General features: G+C 42.7%; 1 protein-coding gene across 1 annotated transcript in view; it reads left to right on the top strand.

Moving 5' to 3' along the window:
- Nucleotides 1-21514, top strand: part of Otoa (otoancorin) — a 63899-nt gene that overhangs the window by 33850 nt on the left and 8535 nt on the right. Inside the window, exons 18-23 of the mRNA XM_026392082.2 lie at nt 334-469; nt 2179-2369; nt 5097-5190; nt 8068-8197; nt 12475-12662; nt 15321-15476. Coding sequence (XP_026247867.2) covers nt 334-469; nt 2179-2369; nt 5097-5190; nt 8068-8197; nt 12475-12662; nt 15321-15476 — 895 coding nt within the window. The remainder of the gene's footprint in view (nt 1-333; nt 470-2178; nt 2370-5096; nt 5191-8067; nt 8198-12474; nt 12663-15320; nt 15477-21514) is intronic.

Here is a 21514-nt window from a genome sequence, read left to right on the forward strand (position 1 = left end):
AGAGGAATTCTGTTTCCCTGCCCCTCAAAGAAGAGAATGATGGGAACTCTGTCCCCGCTCACCCCAGAAAAGGAGCATGATGGGAATTCAGTTTCCCCGCCCCTAGAAGAAGAGCATGATGGGAGCTTTGCCCCCCCCCCCCGCCCCCCCCCCGCCCCCGCCCTAGAAGAGGTGCATGATGGGTAGGAGCTACCTGCCCCAGGGAGCCACAGCATCACTGGGAAAGACAGACATTAAAGAGTATCCCTGTGATGAGCTATAGGGCACGTGGACACCAATTTCAAGAGCAAATGCAGCCACCGTTTTCCTCTGGTTCTCCCCATCTCCCTCCAGGGCCCGCTTCCTGGCTTCTATCCCAGCCTCCCGGTGTGCGCCCTTTCTGGTCAGCCTGGGAAAGAGTCGACTGGACTCCCTGGTTTCAGATTCCCACAAAAGGGATTTGGTCCTCCGGAAAGTACAGCAGTGCCTGGTGAGGAACCTTTCTGGGTCACACTTCACTGGTGTCCCTCTTCTCTGGGTGTCTGTGGTCATCTTGGGAAGACCCTGTGGGGATCTGGCTGGGATCTTGAGCCTCCTGTGATGGCTGGAAGTCTGATTGTGGGTCCCAGAGCTGACTCTGGGAGAACAGAGTTGCTGGTTGGAACAATCTTGGTGAATGGTTCTGGAGACACCTGTCCCAGGGCCTGAATGAAGGGAGGTCGCACTGGAGGACTGGAAAAAGCAGAGTCTACAGAGTTTGGGTTCTAGACATGCCTCTGCCAGCTATTGGTTTTAGGCACATCACTTCCCCTCCCTGAACCTTGGTTTCCTCATCTGTAAGGTGGGTATAATAGCACATCTCTCAGGGCTTTCTGAAGGGTGTGAAATGGAAGGGTATGAAATGGGCACTGCATTTTTTTATTCTAGAATTTTTATTGATTCTTTTTAGTTATACATAACATTAAGATTCATTTTTTTTGAGAGAGAGAGAGAGAAAGAGAGAGAATATTTTAATATTTATTTTTTAGTTTTCGGGGGACACAACATCTTTGTATGTGGTGCTGAGGATCGAACCCGGGCTGCACGCATGCCAGGCGAGCGCACTACTGCTTGAGCCACATCCCCAGCCCACATTAAGATTAATTTTGACATATTTATAAAAGTATGGAATATAATTTGTTCTAATTCAGTCCCCAGTACTTTCTCTTTCCCTCCTGTCCTCCCTCCCCTGTTCCCTTCCCTTTACTAATCTTTCTGCTGTTTACTTAGTTTTTTTAAAAAATTATAGTCTTGTGGATGTACATGATGGTGAGGTTCACTGTGGTATATTCATGTATATATATATATATGAAATTTGAAATTTCTCTACCTCATCCTTCTTCCTTTCTCTTCATTCCCCTTATCTTTCTTCTATTTTTTTTTTTATTCTTCCTTATTTTGGATTAGCTTCTGCATAATAGTGGAAACATTGGACCTTTGACTTTTTGGGATTGGCTTATTTCACTTAGCATGATAGTCTACAATTCCATCCATTTACCAGGCATATACCATAATATCATTCTTCTTTATGGCTCAATAGTACTCCATTGTGTATATGTACCACATTTTCTTTATCCATTTGTCTGTCAAGGGCATGTAGCTTAGTTTCATAGCTTGGCTATTGTGAATTGTGGGCACTGAACTATTGAATGCACAGGGCCTAAGACCAAAACTGACAGTTTCTTTATGTTTAAAATATGGGCTATGTTAGTGCTTTTCTCTTATAGTTATTATGAAAGTGAAATGGATTAAAATTTGTAGATGTTTAGAACAGTGCCTAGCACATAGTAAATGAGTAATAAATGTTAGCTATTTTTATCATTTTGAGGAGGAGCTTGGAAAGCATTCAAGTGCCCTGCAAGCTTTGCAGTGCTGATTTTCTTGTTATATACTATTATTATAATGGTTGTTGGACTGAGCAGTAACAATGACAACAGCCCTCATTTGCTGAGTGCTCAGGAGGCACCAGGCTGGGGTTTCCCAGACTTCTGAGGCTGCCTCCCTGGGGGGAAATCAGGTCCTGCTCCATCGTTGGAGGTCCATGGCAGGGTGGGTGATTCATCCTGGAATCTTGAAGAGGTTTGGAACTGGGAGTGTTTTTCAGGGATCATGACCTTGAGCCCTGCTGGATCTCCCAGAAGTCCCACTGGTTGCTTTCAGGATGATTCCATTGCTGATGAGTACACCGTGGACGTCGTGGGGAATCTGCTGTGTCATTTGCCAGCGACCATCATTGAAAGAGGCATCTCCCCCGGGGTCTGGGCTGCGGCTCTGCAGGGCCTCAGAGACTGCCCAGACCTCAGCCCTGAGCAGAAGGCCGCGGTGAGGCTCAGGCTGCTGGAACAGTGCGGGTGAGAGGGGCAGGGGCTGGGCTTTGGGGGGAAGTTGTTCTGGGTGAAGGGACACCAGTGTTGCCTCTCAAAGGAGATAGGTTCTAGTTAGGATGAGGTCAGATGTGCTATTAGGATAGTTTTGGAAGTGTGACCTTTCTTCTTTTGGCTTTGGGGTCCCTATGAAGCGGGAACAATTTTATCCACCCTGTAGGCTTGCATGGGTGAAAGTGACTCAGCTTGGCATGTGGAAGGGACAGTTTTGAAAAGATGGCCCTTGAAAATACAAAATGTTGGTATCATGATTTTAAAGACTATTTTTTTGGGGGGGGTACTGAGGATTGAATCCGGGGGTGCTCAACCATTAAGCCACACCCCCAGCCCTTTTAAAAAATATTTTTATTATAAGACACTGAGTTGCTTAGGGCCTTGCTAAGTTGCTGAGGCTAGTTTTGAATGTGATCCTCCTGCCTCGGCCTCCCAAGCCACCGGGATTATAGGTGGCTTTAAAGACATATTTTAAAGAGTAGTTTTAGGTTTACAGCAAAATTGAGAGGAAGGTATAGAGATTTCTTATACATCACTTATACAGTCCTGTAGCTTCCCCATTGTTAATATCTCCATTTGGAGCGGCACATTTATTACAGTTGAAGAATTCTCATAGACATCACAATGTTGTCACTAACACCAATATCCACAGATACATTAGGGCTCATTCTTGGGGTTGGGCATTCCCTGGTTTTGGGCTAATGTATAATGACATGATAGTGTCACACAGAGTGTTTTCATTGTCCTGAAAATCCTCTGTTCCACCTACTCATTCCTTCCTTCCCCTCCTCCCTGGTCATCACGGATGGCTTTTCCAGAATGTCATATAGTTGAATCATATGGCCTATCCAGATTGGCTTCTTTCGCTTAATAACATGCAGTTAAGGCTCTTCCATGTCTTTTCATGGCCTGGCAGCTCGTTTCTTTTTAGCATTGAATTATATTCCATTGTCTGGATGCGCCACAGTTTATTTATCCATTTGACTACTGAAGGGCATCTTGGCTGCTTCTGAATATTGGCCATTATAAATAAAGCTGCTATAAACATGTGTGTGTGTGTGTGTGTGTGTGTGTGTGTGTGAAAACAAGTTTTCAGCTCCTTTGGGTAAATACTAAAGTGTATAATTGCTGGATCATATTGTTAATTTTGTAGGAAACCATCAAACTATCTTTCAAAGTGGCTATACCATTTTGCATTCAATGAAAGAGATGAAAGAGAGTTCCTGTTTCTCCACATTATTGTTATTTTTGTAATAATAATAATTACCATTACCTCCAGGTGTGTGAGAACTCCCTGGAGGAAAACAGAGCTCTGCTTTGCCGTGGAGAGCTTTCTGAGGGAGGTCAGACATTTGAGTGGGATGCAGCTGTCAGTCAATGCTGAGATGACGAATGCTCTTTTGAGTAACTGTGTCGTGGGTATTGTACTGTTATGTAGAGTTTAACACCAAGGACTCAGGAGCCAGAATATTTGTTAAAATTTTGCTTCTACCATATACTGTTCATGTGGCCTGGGAAAACCTCATCTTTCTGCAGTTTAATTTTCACATTTGTAGAATGGGGATAGTTATAGTCCCTGTACGGTGGTTGTGATGATGAAGTGAGTTAATATGGTTAAAGAACTTCCAGTAGTGTGGGGCACGCAAGTGCTGTGACCACCGTTTTACTACCAGGACTAAGGGAATAGCTGCTGTTAGGACAGGTGCAGGTCTTGCTTTCATGGGGCTTATGGTCTAATGGGATAATATTTTTATTTTTTTCCATGGTGCTGGGGTTTGAACCCAGGGCCTTGTGCATGCGAGGCAAGCACTCTACCAACTGAGCTGTATCCCCAGCCCCTAGTGGGATATTTTTATCAAAGAAATAGGGACTCATTAAGGGGTGTTTAGCCTTGATGCTAGAGGGACCCTCACTGCTAATTGGGTAGATCTCCTTAGATATAATGTAGCACACTTCATGGTAGACATTTTTGCCTCTTTGAGAACAATAGTAGATTCTGGGTCTGTTCAGTTATCCTGTCAAATTCAAAAGAAATTATTTTCTTACTGTAAGATAAAACTCTTTCGTGACCTGTGGTTATAGCTCAGTGGTAGAGCACTTTTCTAGCATGCAAAAAGCACTGGGTTCAATCTCTAGCACCATAAGAACAAAAGAGGCGGTTACAATAATATGAAAAGAACAACAATATCATTACACTTCTTTGAGAAGGGGGAGGAAGGACACATGGTGATATAAGTGACAGAAACTCAATGATTCAATTCAAACTAAAAAAAGTGGGAATTTGTTGAGTTCAGAGATGGAATGTAATGAGAAAGTCTAGGGGTGGACTTCAGGCATGACTGGATTGGAATCTGTTCCTCCCATTCCTCAGCTTGGCCTTCCTTGGTATGGCCCTTATTTTTTCCATTTAGTGACAGGATTGGCCTCCAACATCCTCTTTACTAGGAGTGATTCCAGAAAAGAGAGAGCCACTCTGGTAGGTCCTTCAAAATTTCAAGGGATGATTGGTCAGTCTATATCACATGCCCTTTATTTATTTATTTATTTGGTCAGTGAAGTGGGATCGTGTAATTGACAGGCTCTCTGGGCATTAAGGACGGGTCTGTTCTTGAAAGTAAAGGTTGCTGGGTACAAGGATGTCCACGACGGATGTCCATCACAACATGGTGCTTCATTTTGCTGCTTATCATCTCTTCTTAGGCTTCCTCAGAACTGGACGGCTGAGACTACAAAGGACTTGGGACCTTTTCTAGTACTTTTCTCAGGAGATGAATTACACCCTATTGCCAGAAAGGTACCTCTCTGCCCCATCTGAAGAATTTAAGAAGGTCGAAGGAGTTTGAAGGGGAGAGAAAGTGTGGTTATCATACCCCACTGGGTTTGCACCGTCTGTGGTTCGGGAAGGTTCTTTTTTTTTCTCTGCAAAGAGGTTAGATGTTTCCAGTTTCATTCTGAGATGCCCAGAGTTCAGGGAAAGGGAGTGAGGTGGCAGCTGAATGACTCTGGTCCTTCCCGTGGCCCTCCAGGCAAATGTATGCATGACTCAAATCTCTGAAGGACCTGCTATGGTCATGTTATCTGTCATCTCAGGCGCATGCCCATTCAATGTCTTGTTCCTTCCAGTGCCATATGCACATGCACATGGTGTCCAGGGTGTGCAATCACATACGTGAACACCATTAATCCAAAACCAGATCACTGGGCCCGGCACTCTACTAGTAAAGTCACTGAAGTAACTATCCAAGATTTAGACAGTTTAGGCCAAGATATGTGCAAAACAAATCAGTCACCTTTTGCTGCATACAAAGCCTTATGGCTTGCAACAATAGCATTTGGTCTGTGGTCCCTGGGGCAGCCCTCTCTGGAACCCTGTCTTTGGGGCCCTCCATGTTCTCCTCATGGTACAGTTCTGACATTCCAGATAAAGGAGTGGAAAAGTACAATCATTCTTAAGGCCCAGGCTGGACATTGGCATGCTCTCTTCTGCCACATTCCAACCACCAAGGCGATTCACATGACCAAGCCCCACCTGGAGGGGCAGGAAGTAGTCTCCTGTGGAGATGGAGGGTGGGGAAGGAGTAAATGTTTGCCTGGTTACAGTCAGACCTACCACAAAGCACACCCACACTCAGACCTGTACCTGCACACGCAGTCTGCACATGAGCGTGCTTCGCAGGGCTTGAGCACAGGCACATCGCCAGGGTCACGCATGCACAGCTCATCCTCTAACGTCTGGTCATAGCAAAATCACTGTCCAGGTGTCCAAACATAAACAGTAGGTGCATAAATATTATATACTGATCTTGTCTTTAAAAAAAAATCAACTTAGGAAATTGAAATCATCCTGAATCAACATGGTGAGATCTCAAAAACAGCGTAGAGTTACGAAAGCCTGAGTTGCAAAAGAATGTGTATGGTAGGATACAAGGACATGAATAAATACTAGCTAAATTAATTTTAAGTACCTGCAGAACAAGTCTATGTATAAGGTAAGTTTAAAAGTGTGCTGAGAATGGTTAATGCCAAATTCAGAGTCACTTCTGGGGAAGGAGAGAGGCTGAAGGACCCATCAATTGTATCTGTGATGTCTTATTTCTTAAGTTGAATTGTAGATACATGGGGTTTATGGGTGTTTTGTTGTATTATTCTGTATATATATATATTTTTTGAAGCTGGAAATGTTTAATAAAACAAGTAGTACATGCTTCTGGTTAAAAATCCCAAGTGTTCCAGAGGCTATAGGATGAAAAGCAAATCTTCCTCTCACCTCAGATTTCTACTCCCAGCTTTTCTACTCAGAGCAGCCGCTCTTTGCAGTTTCTTGTGCATCCTTTCAGAAAAATACCACCCACGCACACACACAGGCTCCCTTTTAACAACACAAAATGGAAAATACCAGTCTGCTGGTTTGTTCCCTGCTAGACTCTTTGCATCTTTAACAGTTAACCACAGTCATCCATTGCTTAATGATGGGGCTAAGTTATGAGAAATGCATCATTGGATGATTTCACCATTGTGCAAACTTCATAGAATGTACTCACACAAACTAAAGTCACTAAGTGATGTGATCCTGTGGCCTGCATTGACTGAAAACATTGTTAAGTGGCACTTGCTGTACTTTTGTATGACTGGCTTCACAGTAGGTTCGTTGATACAAGCATTACCACAAACACGTGGGTGATGTGATAGGATGGCTATGACATTACCAGACACCAGAAAAAATTTAGCTCCATTGTGAACCTATGGGACTGTGGTCGAATGAGTGGTCCGTCGTCAGCTGAAAGGTCATTGTATGTTGCTGGACAGTCTCTTTCAACAGTTGCCCACTAGAATCACCTGGGGACACTCTAAAATGAACTGATCCATGGTCCCCACTCCAGACCAAGTGACTCAAATCTCTGAAGGTGAAGCCTGGATATCTGTAGAATTCCCAGGTGATTCTTACCCATAGCTGACTTAACTTCCAACTCTTATTCTGAAGATTTGGATAGAAAGAGTAACTACACAAACCAAGTTGCTTTCTCTGTGGGAGAGCTGGGACACAGTGGCATGTGATGGTATAAGAGCCTGATGAGTTCTTTGGGCTCATAGATAGGGCTCCCAAGAATGGACAAAGTCTGATATAGTTCTAGATGGGAAATGATACCTTGTTCATGGGCACCAAGCTCCCTCACTGCCAATCTCCACCCAGAACCCAGAGGCAGCCCTTCTGTACCTCCTTTTTATGAAAAACATAAAGTTTTTAATATTAGCCTGAAAAAAGAGGAGGAGCACCCACATTTTTTTGTAGACATTATCAGATTGCTCTGATAATGAGGCACCATGTAACAGTCCCACAGAAAAACAGGAGTGCATGTCTCCTACATCTTGGCCAGCATTAAGTATTATCACTTTATTTTATTTTTGACAATTGGATAGATGAAAAGTGACGTTGGTTAATGTGGAGGTTGGGCATCTTTTTTTAGGATTGTTAGTTGGACCATGTTAGTTGGGCTAGATTGTTATATGAACCATGTTGGTTGGTTTAGAGATTAAACTGATAATGAGAAGCTGCCCTAAAGAGAAAAACAAACAGATAAATAACGTGAGGCATTAGGCAGCATTGTAGTTTAAGCTCTGACTTAGATATGTGTAATGTGCTTTAACTGTTTGTTCTTTTGGACACACACAGTTTCCTGATATCCTTCAACAAACAGCTTTCAAGATGGCGGGGACTCTGCTCCCTAAGGAATTCCTCTGGGCTGTCTTTGAGTCTGTTCGGAACAGCAGTGACGAGAGCCCCAGTTTGGACCCCACCCCTGGTGAGTGCTTCTGGGGTATCTGATCCTGTGCCACAGTCCTGACATTTAAAGACCTCCTTGTCCAGAAGACTCGATTAAATATTTGGAAAGTACTAGAAGGCAAAAATCCACAGGCCAAAGAACCACACCTTAGTAAAGTGATTTGAAAACATGCTCCACACTCCTTACCAAAGCTAGTAGGTATAATGGGTAGATGTGTGTAAGACACATTTCAATAGGATTGGCTTAAAAGACCAACATGGTTCAGCAGCTAAATACTGCAGTGATGGGGGCAGTTTGGCCAGATTTGAATCCTGAGCCTGTCATTTACTGGCTGTGCGACTCTGGGTAAGCTCTTTGACCTCTCTGTGCCTCAGTTTTCATCCTCTCTTAAAGTGAGGGTAAAGAAAACCCTGAACCTCATTGGATTATTGTGAAGATTAACAGGTTTAAATCTGGTATATAGGAAAGGCTCAAAAATATTAGACATTTTTATTATCCATACTGTGCATCCGCTAAATGCAGACTTGTGCTAGGCACGAAGAGACAAACTCAGTCAAACCCAGTAATAATTGTAATAATCATAGTTCACAGTCAGTCCTTGCTTGCTTTCATCCAACAAATATTTATTGAAAGCTGATTATGTGACGAAGAGAAAAATTCCCTGTCCTCACAAAGCTTATTTTCAAACGGGGCATAGCCAGACAATTAATTCCATACATAAGTAAAATATGTAAAATGTTGTTTGGTGATAAGTATCAAGAAGGAAGGTAAAGTAAAGTAGGGAAAGGTCTGGGAGTGTCCAGTATTGAAAGTGGAGTATTTTTGGAGGGTGGGTGGGTACTGGGGATTGAATTCAGGGGCACTTGACCACTGAGCCACATCCCCAGCCCTGTTTTTGTATTTTATTTAGGGACAGGGTCTCACTGAGTTGCTAATCACCTCACTGTAGCTGAGGGTGGTTTTGAACTCGGGATCCTCCTGCCTCAGCCTCCTGAGCTGCTGGGATTATAGGCATGTGCCATCACACCTGGTGAAACTGAAGTTCTGAGATGGAACTCAACTCCCCACTTTTGTTGGTGGGTGGGGTCTGCCTAAGGTGCCGGCCTCTGTAGTCAAGAAGTGCCACAGCTCTTAATGGTGGGCCGTTCCCTCCAGTGATGCAGTAAACCCAGCAGCTCTCTGTGGATTTCTTCCTCCTGGGTTCTTGTCTTGTGAATTCCAAGAATGAAACCCATGGACCACCATGAATGAGCGTGGGAGTAGGATTTTTTGAAAAAGAGAAACAGGAACAGAACTCTTGTGGTGTAAGAGGGGACCCAACAGTGGCTTTTCTCTGATCAAGTATGCTAATCTAGGGGTTTAAGTAGCACCTGGGTCACTGATCCAATCTTAGGCTAATTATGGTTTGGAAAAGTACTAATGCTATTGGTCCAAACTTATGGTAATTAGGGTTTGGAAAAGTAACGCTATTGGTTAGCCCTGAATCCCATTCAGGTTTGCCTTACTTCCATTTTCTCCCTGCTTCAGGAAGCGGAAGTTGGAGTTGCGCATGCTCAGTGGGGTGTCTGGACCTGCAGCTCTGCAGTGGGCCTCTGCAGCGGGCATCCCCACTGTGTGCAGGCTGGGTTGCTGCAGGGTGATGGGTCAGCTTGCCCTGGCTCACCTCAGCACTAGACCACTGCCCCTCAGGCCACCATGGCAGGCTCCTCATGGCAGCCCTGCTTCCTGCCTGGGCTTCAGACCAACCCAGCTGCCACTCTGCTGCTTCGCCACTCCCTTGCTAATTCTCAGCAGGGAACAGTGGGCTGGCTGCATGGCTTGGTGCTGGGGACCCATGTCAGTGAGAGATCATAATGTGGAAGAGAACCATTAAGGAAGGTCACATCGAGACGGTGATGTTTGAATGAAGACCCAGGGGGATGTGGGAGTGGACCACATTGATTGTCATGCCCACAGCCCGGTTGCCTAGAGACCAAAGGAAACACCCAGAGATGGTGTATGAGGCATAAGGCTTCATTGAGAAATGCTTATGGGAAAGGTCCAGTGTTGACAGGCTGAACAGGTAGCACCTGCTCCCCTCACCTCTTTGCCAAGGTGCCTCCTCTGCCTCAAGGCATTTTGTCTAGTAGCAGCTGGCTGGACAAGTTCCGTAGAACCCTCAGTTCCCCACAAGTCATTCCTGAGAGAGAGAGACTTTATATGTCAGGCTGCAGGAGCAGTGACATCACCAGCATTATTAGCTTGCTTAGTCTGCCTGCATGACCAGCATCTCAAGGAGCAACTGTCCTGTTGTACATGCAAGACAGCAGCTTTCTACAGATAATGCTGACTTTCCCTGGTTCCCAGTGTGCATTAGAGACAGACAGTGTCCTTCAAGACATTCCTGCTCAGGCTTGCTCTCATTGTTCCTGTAACTTGGCTAGGTTTTGGAGATTAGAAAGGGGCATTCGAGGACATGGTGTTTTACTGCCTTCTATTTTCTATAAGTTTTCCAGACAGAGAGAATACAATGGGAGTGGGAGAGGGATGGGAAGTGAGAAGCCCATGTCATTGGAGGAACAGGCCAGGCAGATAGGGCCTGAGGAAGGAAACCCTAAGGACTTTGGCTTTTGCTCCAGGTAGAGGAATCCTGGGTATCAAGCAAAGAAAGATCCCAATCTGATTTGTATCCACCGTAGGTTATCTTCTCGTATGCATTGTCTTGTACTCATTTTTATTCTGTGAGGTGGGCACCACGATTCTCCCATTCTCTTGAGGAGGGAAACTGGGGTTCAGAGACATTAAGGAACTTTGCCAAAGTCACAGAGTTAGTAAGTGGCGACTCTTGGACTTGTGCCCAGAGCTGGTGGTGCTGACTGCTAGCTTCTGCTGCCCTCAGAGCTGGCCATCTTTGAGTCATATACCACATGACTCTTACTGTGGTCTGTGGGAAGCAAGTCTTTCCATACTTGGGGAGGAAGCTGCTACCAGTACATAGACAGAGTTTTCTTAGTTGATTCTTGGTATTGATTGCTGCTGTGATTTTAGTGATCAATAAATTAGCAGGATTACTACTTTGCTTAATTTGAGTTAATTTGTGTCTGTGTTCATTCATTCTCCAAATACTGGCTGAGCATCTACTATGTGCTAGGCTCTATTCTAAGCCCTAGACACACAGCTGTGATAAGACCAAGTCCCTGCTGTACCATTCAACCCTTCTGTTTTTCTCTAATTCTGTGCTGTCATTAATCCTGGGAATTCAGAAGAGGTGGGTCTTTAGTCCCCTAAAAGTATGTTGTAATAAAGATGTTAAGGATTACAAATGACACCATTGATCTGGTCTAGTTTGGCCTCTTGATTGGAGTCCAGAGAGTTCATATTGAAAAATGCAGTGAGAAGGGAGTGACTACAGAGCTTGGGAAATACTCTGGCCTCTGGTAGTGCTGGTGAGTAGTCAGCATGAGTAGTGGTTGGCTGCTAAAACAAAAAGATCCAGGACTGCTCTTAAAGGGCCTTGCACTTCCTCCCAGTCTGGGCATACTGAAGCCAGGAAGGACAATATCTCATTTGTGCATTAGTAGGTAACTAGTTTGTCTATGCAAACCTCAACTATTCAAGGACTAAAATGGATGGGTTTCTCCTGTTGCCGAGGAAAATGCAATGGGTCCATTTCTCTTCCTTCCTGGGATCAGAAGGCCACAGCTCCCACTGTGATTTTTATGGATAGAAAATCACCCTCTCATTTGGATAGAAAGTCTCCTTTTTAATTACCATGGAACCCTTAATGCTGAGTTGCAAACTCAAATATGTAGGGGGTCAGGTAGGTGACATAAATGATAATAATGTCTAACATTTACTAAACACCTTCTGTATGCTTCTAAGTGCTTTCTATATAGTAACGCTCGCAGTTTTCTTAATCATCTTACAAAGTGATTTTATTCCCATTTTATAGACAAGGAAATGGAAGCACAGAGGGGTTAAATGGCTTTGGATCTGAACCTGAAATCAGATCTGTTTACCAGCTCCTATTGCCCTCCAGGGGTTTGCAGTCCAGTTGTGACATTGTAAAGCTATTTCTTTGCCCATGTGGATGTGCAGAATGCTGGTGTCTCCAAGATTTGGCTACAGATAGTTATCAAGAAATGGCAGAAGTGGGATTTCAGCTGGGCTCTGGGCCCCAGCTCAGCCTCCCCACTCTCCTGCCTCTTGGGAAAGAATGGAACTGGTGAAGACTCTTATTCAGTAGGGAAACTGACTAGCATTTCCTGAATTTCTCTTCCCCACCCCATCCTTCCCTGCATCTCCCCATTCTTCAGGTTGCCAAGGAGTCACAGCTCCCTCCTCTGATGACATCTTTAAGTTGGCCGAGGCCAACGCCTGCTGGGCCCCCGAGGACCTCCTCTGCATGGAAGAAGACACTTTCATCAGGAGCGTGGAGCTGCTGGGGGCTGTCAAGGGTTTCAGCCAGCCTCAGCTGTTGACGCTGAAGGAGAAGGCGATTCAGGTAAACCGCCCCATAGGGAGGAGGCTCAAGTGGAAGGACAGTCACCACCAAATTCTGGCCTTGCTGCATTTCTATACCTAGACACCCTCCTTGGGGGAATTTGCACCTACATGATCTTGTTGGAATTTCACTGCCTCTGCTCAGTGAGGCAGTTGTGATCTCCTCATTTGAGAAAAGGGGAAACTTCTAGTTCTTCCCTCTTAGGGCATCGACAGAGAATGGACTGAGATGCCTCTTGGCATCTTGTGGCTGTTCAGTAAATTAAGTTCTGTGCGTGTCCTGACCAAAACTCTTTCCAGGGATTTCTTCCTCCACTGGGAGAGCCCCAACTGCTGCCTGCAGCAGGTTTTCTCAGCATCTGTTACAGACTCACCTGAGAACAGCAGAAAGGAGTAAGAAAAGAGAGCAGGAAGTAGTTGACCATCTTTAAAAAGTTCCCTTTGAGTAGCTCAGGTTAGCTGTTGGGATCGTTATGAATATTTAGTTACTCTCATGGGGTTAAAAACATCACATCACTTAAAATTATATTTATAATTCTTTTTAAACAAGAAATCCGAGTTTATGGTAGAAAAGTCAGAAAATATTTAAACAGAAAATCAGTCATAATCTTTACCCCAGGATAAACAAGGGTGATATTTGGGTATATTCATCTGAAGCTTCTCAGATTTGTGCATGCATATAAAATAGAGTTGTAGATTTCATACCCATGTTTCTTTAGTATCCAAGGGGGTACTGATTCCAGGATCCCCACAAATACCAATCCATGGATGATCAACTTCTTTATATAAAATAGCACAGTTTTTGTATATAACCTACAATTCCCAATACAATATAAATAGTTGTTATACTATATTGTTTAGGGAATAATGACAAGAAAATAAGTCTGTACATGTTCAATATAGATACATTTTTTTTTTTTTTGCAGTGCCAGGGATTGAACCCAGGGCATCGTGCAAGTTAGGCAAGTGCCCTACAATGAGCCACATCCCCAACCCCAGATGCACTTTTTTTTAAGTTTTTTTTCCTGGTACTGAGCATTGAACCCAGGGAAGCTTTACCACTGAGCTACACACTAAGTCCCTTTTTAATTTTTTTTTTTAAAGATAGGGTCTCACTAAGTTGCTGGGGCTGGCCTAGAGCTTGCAATCCTCCTGCCTCAGCTTCTCATTGCTGGGATAACAGGTGTGCACCACTGCATCCTGCTCCTGCATCCTGTATTTTTGATTCATGATTTGTTGAACCTACAGATTGCAAAACATGCAGATGCAGAGAACTGACTTTATTCACATATAGATGTTATAAAAAATGGCATCATACACACTATTCAATAACTTTCAACATTCAACAGTTCTAGAGTGCTTACTTTACCATATTAGATATATAAATCTATATCAGTATTTTAAATAGCTATATAATATTTCATTTTATGGCCGGCCTTTTTTATTTATCTAATTGTTAGTCTTTAAGATTATATATATATATATATATATATATATTGAATTGAATCGAATCCAGGGCCCTGTGCATGCAAGGCAAGCACCCTACCAACTGAGCTATATCCTCAGCCCCTAGATTATATTTTTAAAGCCTTAAGGTGTTCTTTGTAATGTCTTTGGGTACTTATCTCATATTTCTTTTGGGCTAAATTCCCAGAGGATGAATTTCTTGGCGAAAGAGTGTAAGTATCTAAAAAGCTTTTGATCCACATAGTCAAATTACCCTTTCAAAATTATGTACTAATTTATATTCTCAGTTAACAACAAACAAGGGCATCTTTTGCCTCATGTCTTCACAATGTCAGAGACCACCATTCTTCACATTCCTTGTCAACATAATGAGGCAACATGGCCTTCTTTAATTATTTTAAATGAGCATTTTTTCATTCATGACAGAGAATAAACTTCTTCTCATATGTTTTCTTCTTCTGTGAATCTCCTGTTAATGTCTTTTTTTTTAAAAAAAAAGAAAACAAAAATGTGGTCATGATTTGTAAGAGATTTATATATTAAAGAGACCCTAGGCCGGTCAAGGTGGTATAAGCCTGTAATCCCAGAGGTTTGGGAGGCTGAGAGCAGGAGGATCACAAGTTCAAAACCAGCCTCAGCAAAAAGCAAGATGCCAAGCAACTCAGTGAGACCCCGTTTCTAAAATAATACAGACTAAGGCTGGGGATGTGATTCAGTGGTCGAGTGCCCCTGAGTTCAATCCCTGATACCCACCCCCTGCAAAAAAGAGACCCTATGTGTATTTAAAATATACCATCCTAGTTTGCTCAGGCTGCTATAAGAAAATATACAGGATAACTTACAAAAACCAGAAGTTTATTTTTCACAGTCTGGAAGCTGGGAATTCTAATATCAAGGCACCAGAACATTCAGAGTCTAGCAAGGGCTTGTTCCTCATAGACGGCCTTTGCTCTCGCCAGCCTCACATAGTGGAAAGGGCTCGATAGCGCTCTGAGGTGTCTTTTCTAAGGGCATGAACCCATTTGTGAGGGTGAAGCTCTTATGACCTAGTCCCTGCTCACAGGTCCCGCCTTCTAATACTGTCACATTGGGAATTAGGTTTCAACAAATGATTTTTACAGGGACATAACAATTAGACCTTAACAAATGCTGTCATTACTGTTTGTCAAAGTTTTTTCCTCTCCATTCAAAGGTTTGGAACTTCCCTTCCTTCTGGAGAGAACACCACATCGTCTCCCTGGGACGCATTGCCCTGGCTCTTAATGTGAGTGAGCTGGAGCAGCTGGACCTCAGCTCCATAGACACTGTGGCTTCCTTGAGCCAGCAGACAGAATGGACCCCAGAACAGGTAGGTGGATGTCACTGGATCTTTTAAATAGTCTAGTTCTCTCTTAATTTTGCTTATATTTTCCTTTAGATTCTTGAACATATTTATAGTGTTTATAATAGCTGCTTTCATACCCTTACTGCTGATCCCAACCATCACTGTTATTTCTGAGCCTGTTTCTGTGAACCAGTTGTTCTCCTAGTTTTGGATTGTATTTTCTTGCTTGTTTGCAAGCTGAGTAATTCATTGTGTTTGTGGGTTTTTTTCATTTTTATTGGTGCACGTGATTTATACAGAATGGTGGGTTTCACTGTGGCATATTCATGTAGACATAAAACTATAATATAATTAATTCCATTTGCCAGGACCTTCCCCACCCCTTTTTCCCTCCGCCCCTCGCTGCCTTCCTCTTCCCTAATGGTCTTCCTTCTGCTTTAGTGGCACCCCTTTTTGTCGCTGTTTCCCCCGCTTCAACATATGAGATAAAACACGTGATACTTTTCTCTCTGAGTTGGACATTTGGCTCAAAATTATGGTTTCTAGTTCCATTCATTTTACAGCAAGTGATGTAATTTTGCTTTTCTTTAAGGCTGAATAAAATTCCCTTATGAATATATACCATATTTTCTTTATTCATTCATCTGTCAGTGGACACCTAGGCTGATTCTGTAACTTGGCTATAGTGGATTGTGCTGCGATAAATATGGGTTTACATTGTATCTCTGAAGTACACTAACTTTATGTCTTTTGGACAAATACCAAGGAATGGTGTAGCTAGATCATAAGGTAGTTTTATTTTTACCTTTTTAAGGAAATGCCATACTGATTTCCATATTGGCTATAATAATTTACATTTCTGCCAACAATATGTAAGAGTTTGTATTTCCCTGTATCCTTACTAGCATATATTGTTATCTGTATTCTTGATAATTGCCATTCTAACTGGAGTGAGAGGCATCCTCAATGTAGTTCTTTATTTGTATTTCTTTGACCTGCAACCCTAGTCATTTTGACTGGTTGAATTATGTATTTTATATGGTTGAATGTCTGATTCAGTTGGATTCCTTTAAAGATTATTAGGTCTTGTTTTGGTGTGTGTTTAAATTACTGACCAGTCAGTTTGGTCCCTTTGTGTCCTTCTGAGCTTCATTACAGCAAGCCCAGAATGAATTCTATTCTGTGGTTCAAGTTCCCCCATTACAGAGACGTCACTCTTCTGTGGACTCTGCCTGGTGTGCCATGCTCTCTCCACCCTGGCTGGTGGAGATGTGAACTCTCTCCAACTCCATGAGAACCTTTCCAATGACTCTGCCTGCTTCCTTCTAGTGACTCTTTCCTTGCCTCTACGGAATTTCATTCTTTACATGTGCAAATATAGACTCAGTCCTCCAACAGTTATCTTTGCAGATTTCTAGAACTCTCTCTGTGTATTTTTCACTTCTCTCATACTTCGCCCCATAAAGAATAGAAACCCTTGCTTCTCTGAACTTGGACCCTTTCTCTCTTTCTCTGTGTCTCTCTCTTGTAATTATTTATAGAACAATGCAGATTGGCAGTTCTCTGGGGCTGCTTATATGGGAAGAAAACATCCTAAGAGTTTGATTTCATTTCCTCTGGGGCCACCTGTGATATTTATACTGGCTTAGAATTGGGCCTGGGCACAGAAATTGTATCTATAAAAGATGACTAGCACATGCTTTTCTTTAAAAAATATATGGTTAGACATGCATGTTTTATCACATAATAAATATTTACTGAATAAATGAATGCTGAAGCATTCTCTTCTTAGAGGGGTCAGTGGAAGTGGATTGCTACTTGTGGATGTGTTGAAGTGAACCAGCGAGGAAGAGTAATTTGCCGTGTTTGTTTTTTGTGAATTTTTGACCTTGGATCTGAGTCAACTTGGCTGGACCTCTGGGTTGTTTGGCTTCCCCCTCCTGCTCTATGACCTGGAAGGTGCCTTCGGGGCAGTGAGCAGGGGCAATTTCAGGGCTTGCGTTATTTGTTTTTCTTCTTTCAAGATTACCATCCTGTGCTCCCTGTTGTACAATATCGGAATACAGTTGTTTTATATATTTTGTTCAGTTTTCTAGTCGTTTATGGTGAGAGGAGAATTCCTGTGGTCATTAATCCTTCATGGGCTGAAGAAGACATGCTTGCCAGAATTTGAATTGTTTCAGTTGGGAGAGATGTATAGGGCGTCAAGTCCACGGAACTGGTGGGAAAGGAAGTCCTAGATTCTCCATGTCGGCCTTGCAAGCTATTTCAGCACAAGGCTTAGACACTCGTTAATTAGCAATCTCATAAAAATGTGTCTCTTTCTGTCTATATCCAAGGGACATAAAAATAGCATACTACAGTGATGCAGCCACATCAATGTTTATAGCAGCTTAATTCACAATAGCTAAGCTATGGAAACTACCTAAGTGTCCTTCAACAGATGAATGGATAAAGAAAATGTGGTATATATGCACAATGGGATATTACTCAGCCTTAAAGAAGAATGAAGTTATGGCATTTTCAGGTAAATGGATGGAGTTGGAGAATATCATGCTAAGCAAAGTAAGCCAATTCCTCCAAACCAAAGTGGATGCTAATCCATCATGGGGGGTGGGGCATGGGATGAGTGGCGGAACTTTGGATTGGGCAAAGGGGAGGGAGGAGAGGGGAAGGGGGAATGGGGGTAGGAAAGATGGTGGAATGAGATGGACATTATTATCCTAGGTACATGTATGATTGCATGAATGGTGTAACTCTACTTTGTGTACAAGCAGAGAAGTGAAAAATTGTGCTCCATTTGTGTACAATGAATTGAAGAGCATTCTGCTGTCACGTATAACTGATGAGAACACATAATAAAAAATTGTCAAAAAATGTGTCTCTTTTTCATTCATTTTAAAAAATGACTCACCATTAACTCCAGTCATGGAGTCCCTCTGGTCAGGGGCTGAGTGTGTTGTTGATTGGCCAGGCTACTAGCAGGAGTGGAATTCCTCTTCCCATGACCGCCTGAGCTGAGAGTGGGAAGGGGCATGTGGAGGTTAAGGTCCCTCCTCCCCACCACCCAGAGAGGTCCACATGGAATCCCTGGAGCTGGTACACTGCCTTAAGGGGCAAAGGAGTCTTTGCAGATGTGATTCATGTAAGGGTCTTGAAACAGATTATCCTGGTGATCCCAGTGTGATCTCAAGGGCCATGTAAGAGGAGAGGGACACAGAAGCGCCACAGCTATAGAAGGTGACACGAGAAAGGCAGCAGAGGGAAACCGAGAGATGTGAGGGTGTCGGCTATTGTTTTTGAAGATGGGGGAGGGGCAATAAGTCAAGGAAGGCAGGTGACCCCTGGGAGTGAGAAAAGGCAAGGAAATGATTTCTCCCTAGACCCTCAGGGGGAGCACATTCTTCTGCTGATTCATTGTAGGACTTAAGACCCCCCCCCCCAAACTGTAAGTGAATAAATTTGTGTCATTTTAAGTCACTAAGTTGGTGGTAATTTGTTTAGTAACAATAGGAAACTAATCCAGAGTAGTTCTTGAAAGGAAAATTGGTGTGGTGTTATTGAACATAGGGAGAATGGATGCCAGGCAGGCAAAACCCAGCAGCTCTCAGGAGCTCTGTGTAATCACAATTGTCACATCCCATAACCAAGTGGCACCATTTAAACAGAACACAGTGTGAATGGCATCTACCTGGACCTGGGCAACCTGGAGGTCCTGGCCACAAGGCTTCAACGAGATGATCAATTAAAACATTTTCAACAATGTCTCCAACATAGGAGTCAATGAACTTAATTTTTCATTGCTGTTGCTGTCATTATTGTCACTGTCATCATCACACTTCCTCCCTTGGGTTAGTTTCTTTGTTTGCAAGACGAGAGGGTTAAACCCAGGAATCTGAAGTTCCTTTCACTCCAACATTCTATAATCTTATGATTCTGTGGCTCTAAAACTGGTTTTGACTCGTTCGAGAAGTGCCACATCACATAGCTGATATTAAAATCATTTCTATTTGCAGTCTGGGAGAAACAGAAAAATATATCCAACTTAGAAGCTGGAGTATCTCTTTCCCTTTGCACCAATTTTAATTCCCATGGATGGCAGTGAGATTTATCAATATGTTTGAAGAGGATATGAAAATCTAACATTTGCATATATCATTTGCAGTCAGTTCCTCAACTTTAGCTCCCAATCAAACCCTTAAATGCATGTTTCTAGATTAATAGTCAGACCTGGAGGAACTACATTAACAGATAGTTCAGCTTAAAAACCAATATAAGGGGGAAAAAACTATTATAAAAGCCAGAGGGATGAACAGAGAGATTGAAATCTTACAGCTACTCATTTTTCAGTGGTTAATATTGCCTAAAAGTGTTGGTATTAATTGTCCTGGAATCATTATGTACACACCGGTCCAGTCATTCAGGGAAATGTATTTTGACTTATCACCTTGCAGGCTGAGTTTGCATTTCTGGGTTCCAGTGGCAAGGACAATTTAATACCACATCTTCAAAGTAATTTTATTTGAATTGTACTTTTGCACTTTCATTTTAAATGGGCATGCCTGATACTTGCGGAGCCCAAATTGCTATGAGTCAACTAGTGAAACCTGATTTTGAAGACTTAATAAGAAAAATTGAAAAGCTAACGTGAATACATCTTTTTCCATGTTCAGATACCTTCACTGGCTGAGTACAGGCTCTGGAGTCTGACCGACTGGGTTTTGATACTAGAGCCATTGTTTTTTTAGCAGTGTGACCTTGACTTTCTTAACTTCTCTGTGCCTCCGTTGCTCATCTATGAAAGAGGAATAATATTAATACATAGCTAAGAGGGTTGTTGTGAGAATCAGATGAGATGGTGATGTAAAATAGTGCCAGCACACAGTAAGCATTAAAAAAATGTTGGTTGTTATTATTTTGGATGCACATTTCCATTTGGTCAAAGACAGGTAAGTCTAAGCAGATCCATGTGCATACCCTTCCAATGATACATATGCTATCCCTTCAAGTTCAAGTCCAGTGTAAAGAAAGCACTTTCCTCCTAATTGCTCCACCCAATGTCTTGTTTGGTCCTGGCTGGATCACAGGCATAATCTAGAACCAATCACTGTAGCCAGGCTAAGAGATGACACAGTGACTAGATAGGTCCTATGGAACACAGGAGACAGTTAACTTTGTCTGAACCATATGGGGTAAGAGTGTATGTGTGGTTTTCCAGGGACAGTCATGACCAATGAATGACAACTGTGCTGGAATTTCAGGGACCCTACACATGAGCTCCCTTACATCAAAGCACACTGGAGATGCAAATTTTAAATGCCAGCATATTTTATGTATTACTTTCTGGAATTGAAGAGCAAGGGGGAAATATAGTTCTGTAGCAAACAGAGGAAGCAAAATTCATTCTGAATGGTCAAGAAAAATTCCATGACTAAGGCAGTATTTGTTTTTTATTCCACATTTTTTATCGGTGCATTGTAATTGTACATAATGCACAACTAAAGATGTATTGGTGCATTATAGTTGCACACAATGATGGGATTTGCTGTTACATATTCATACATACACACACTAGAACAATATAATTTGGCCAATTTCACTCCTCAGCACTCATTTTCTCCCTCCCCTTCTCCCACCCCTTGGTCCCTTTCTTCTCCTGATCTCCCTTTGATTCCATAAGGACTGTCTCCCTGTTTCTTTTCCTTTATCCTGTGTGGCTTCCACATACGAGAAAAAAACATGACCCTTGACTTTCTGAGTTAGGCTTATTGTGCTTAACATAATGTTCTCTAGTTCCATCTATTTTCTTGCAAATGACATAATTTCATTTTTCTTTATGGCTGAATAAAACTCTATTGTGTATATAGACCACATTTTCTTTATCCATTCATCCATTGATGGACCCCCAGGCTGGTTCCATAGTTTGGCTATTGTGAAGTGTGCTGCTGTAAACATAGGTATCGCTGCATCACTGTAGTATGATGATCTTAATTCTTTAGGGTAAATACTGAGGAGTGGTACAGCTGGGTCATATGGTGGTTCCATGCCTAGTCTTTTGAGGA

Source organism: Urocitellus parryii, chromosome 9 (genome assembly GCF_045843805.1).
Source record: "Urocitellus parryii isolate mUroPar1 chromosome 9, mUroPar1.hap1, whole genome shotgun sequence".
NCBI lineage: Eukaryota > Metazoa > Chordata > Mammalia > Rodentia > Sciuridae > Urocitellus > Urocitellus parryii.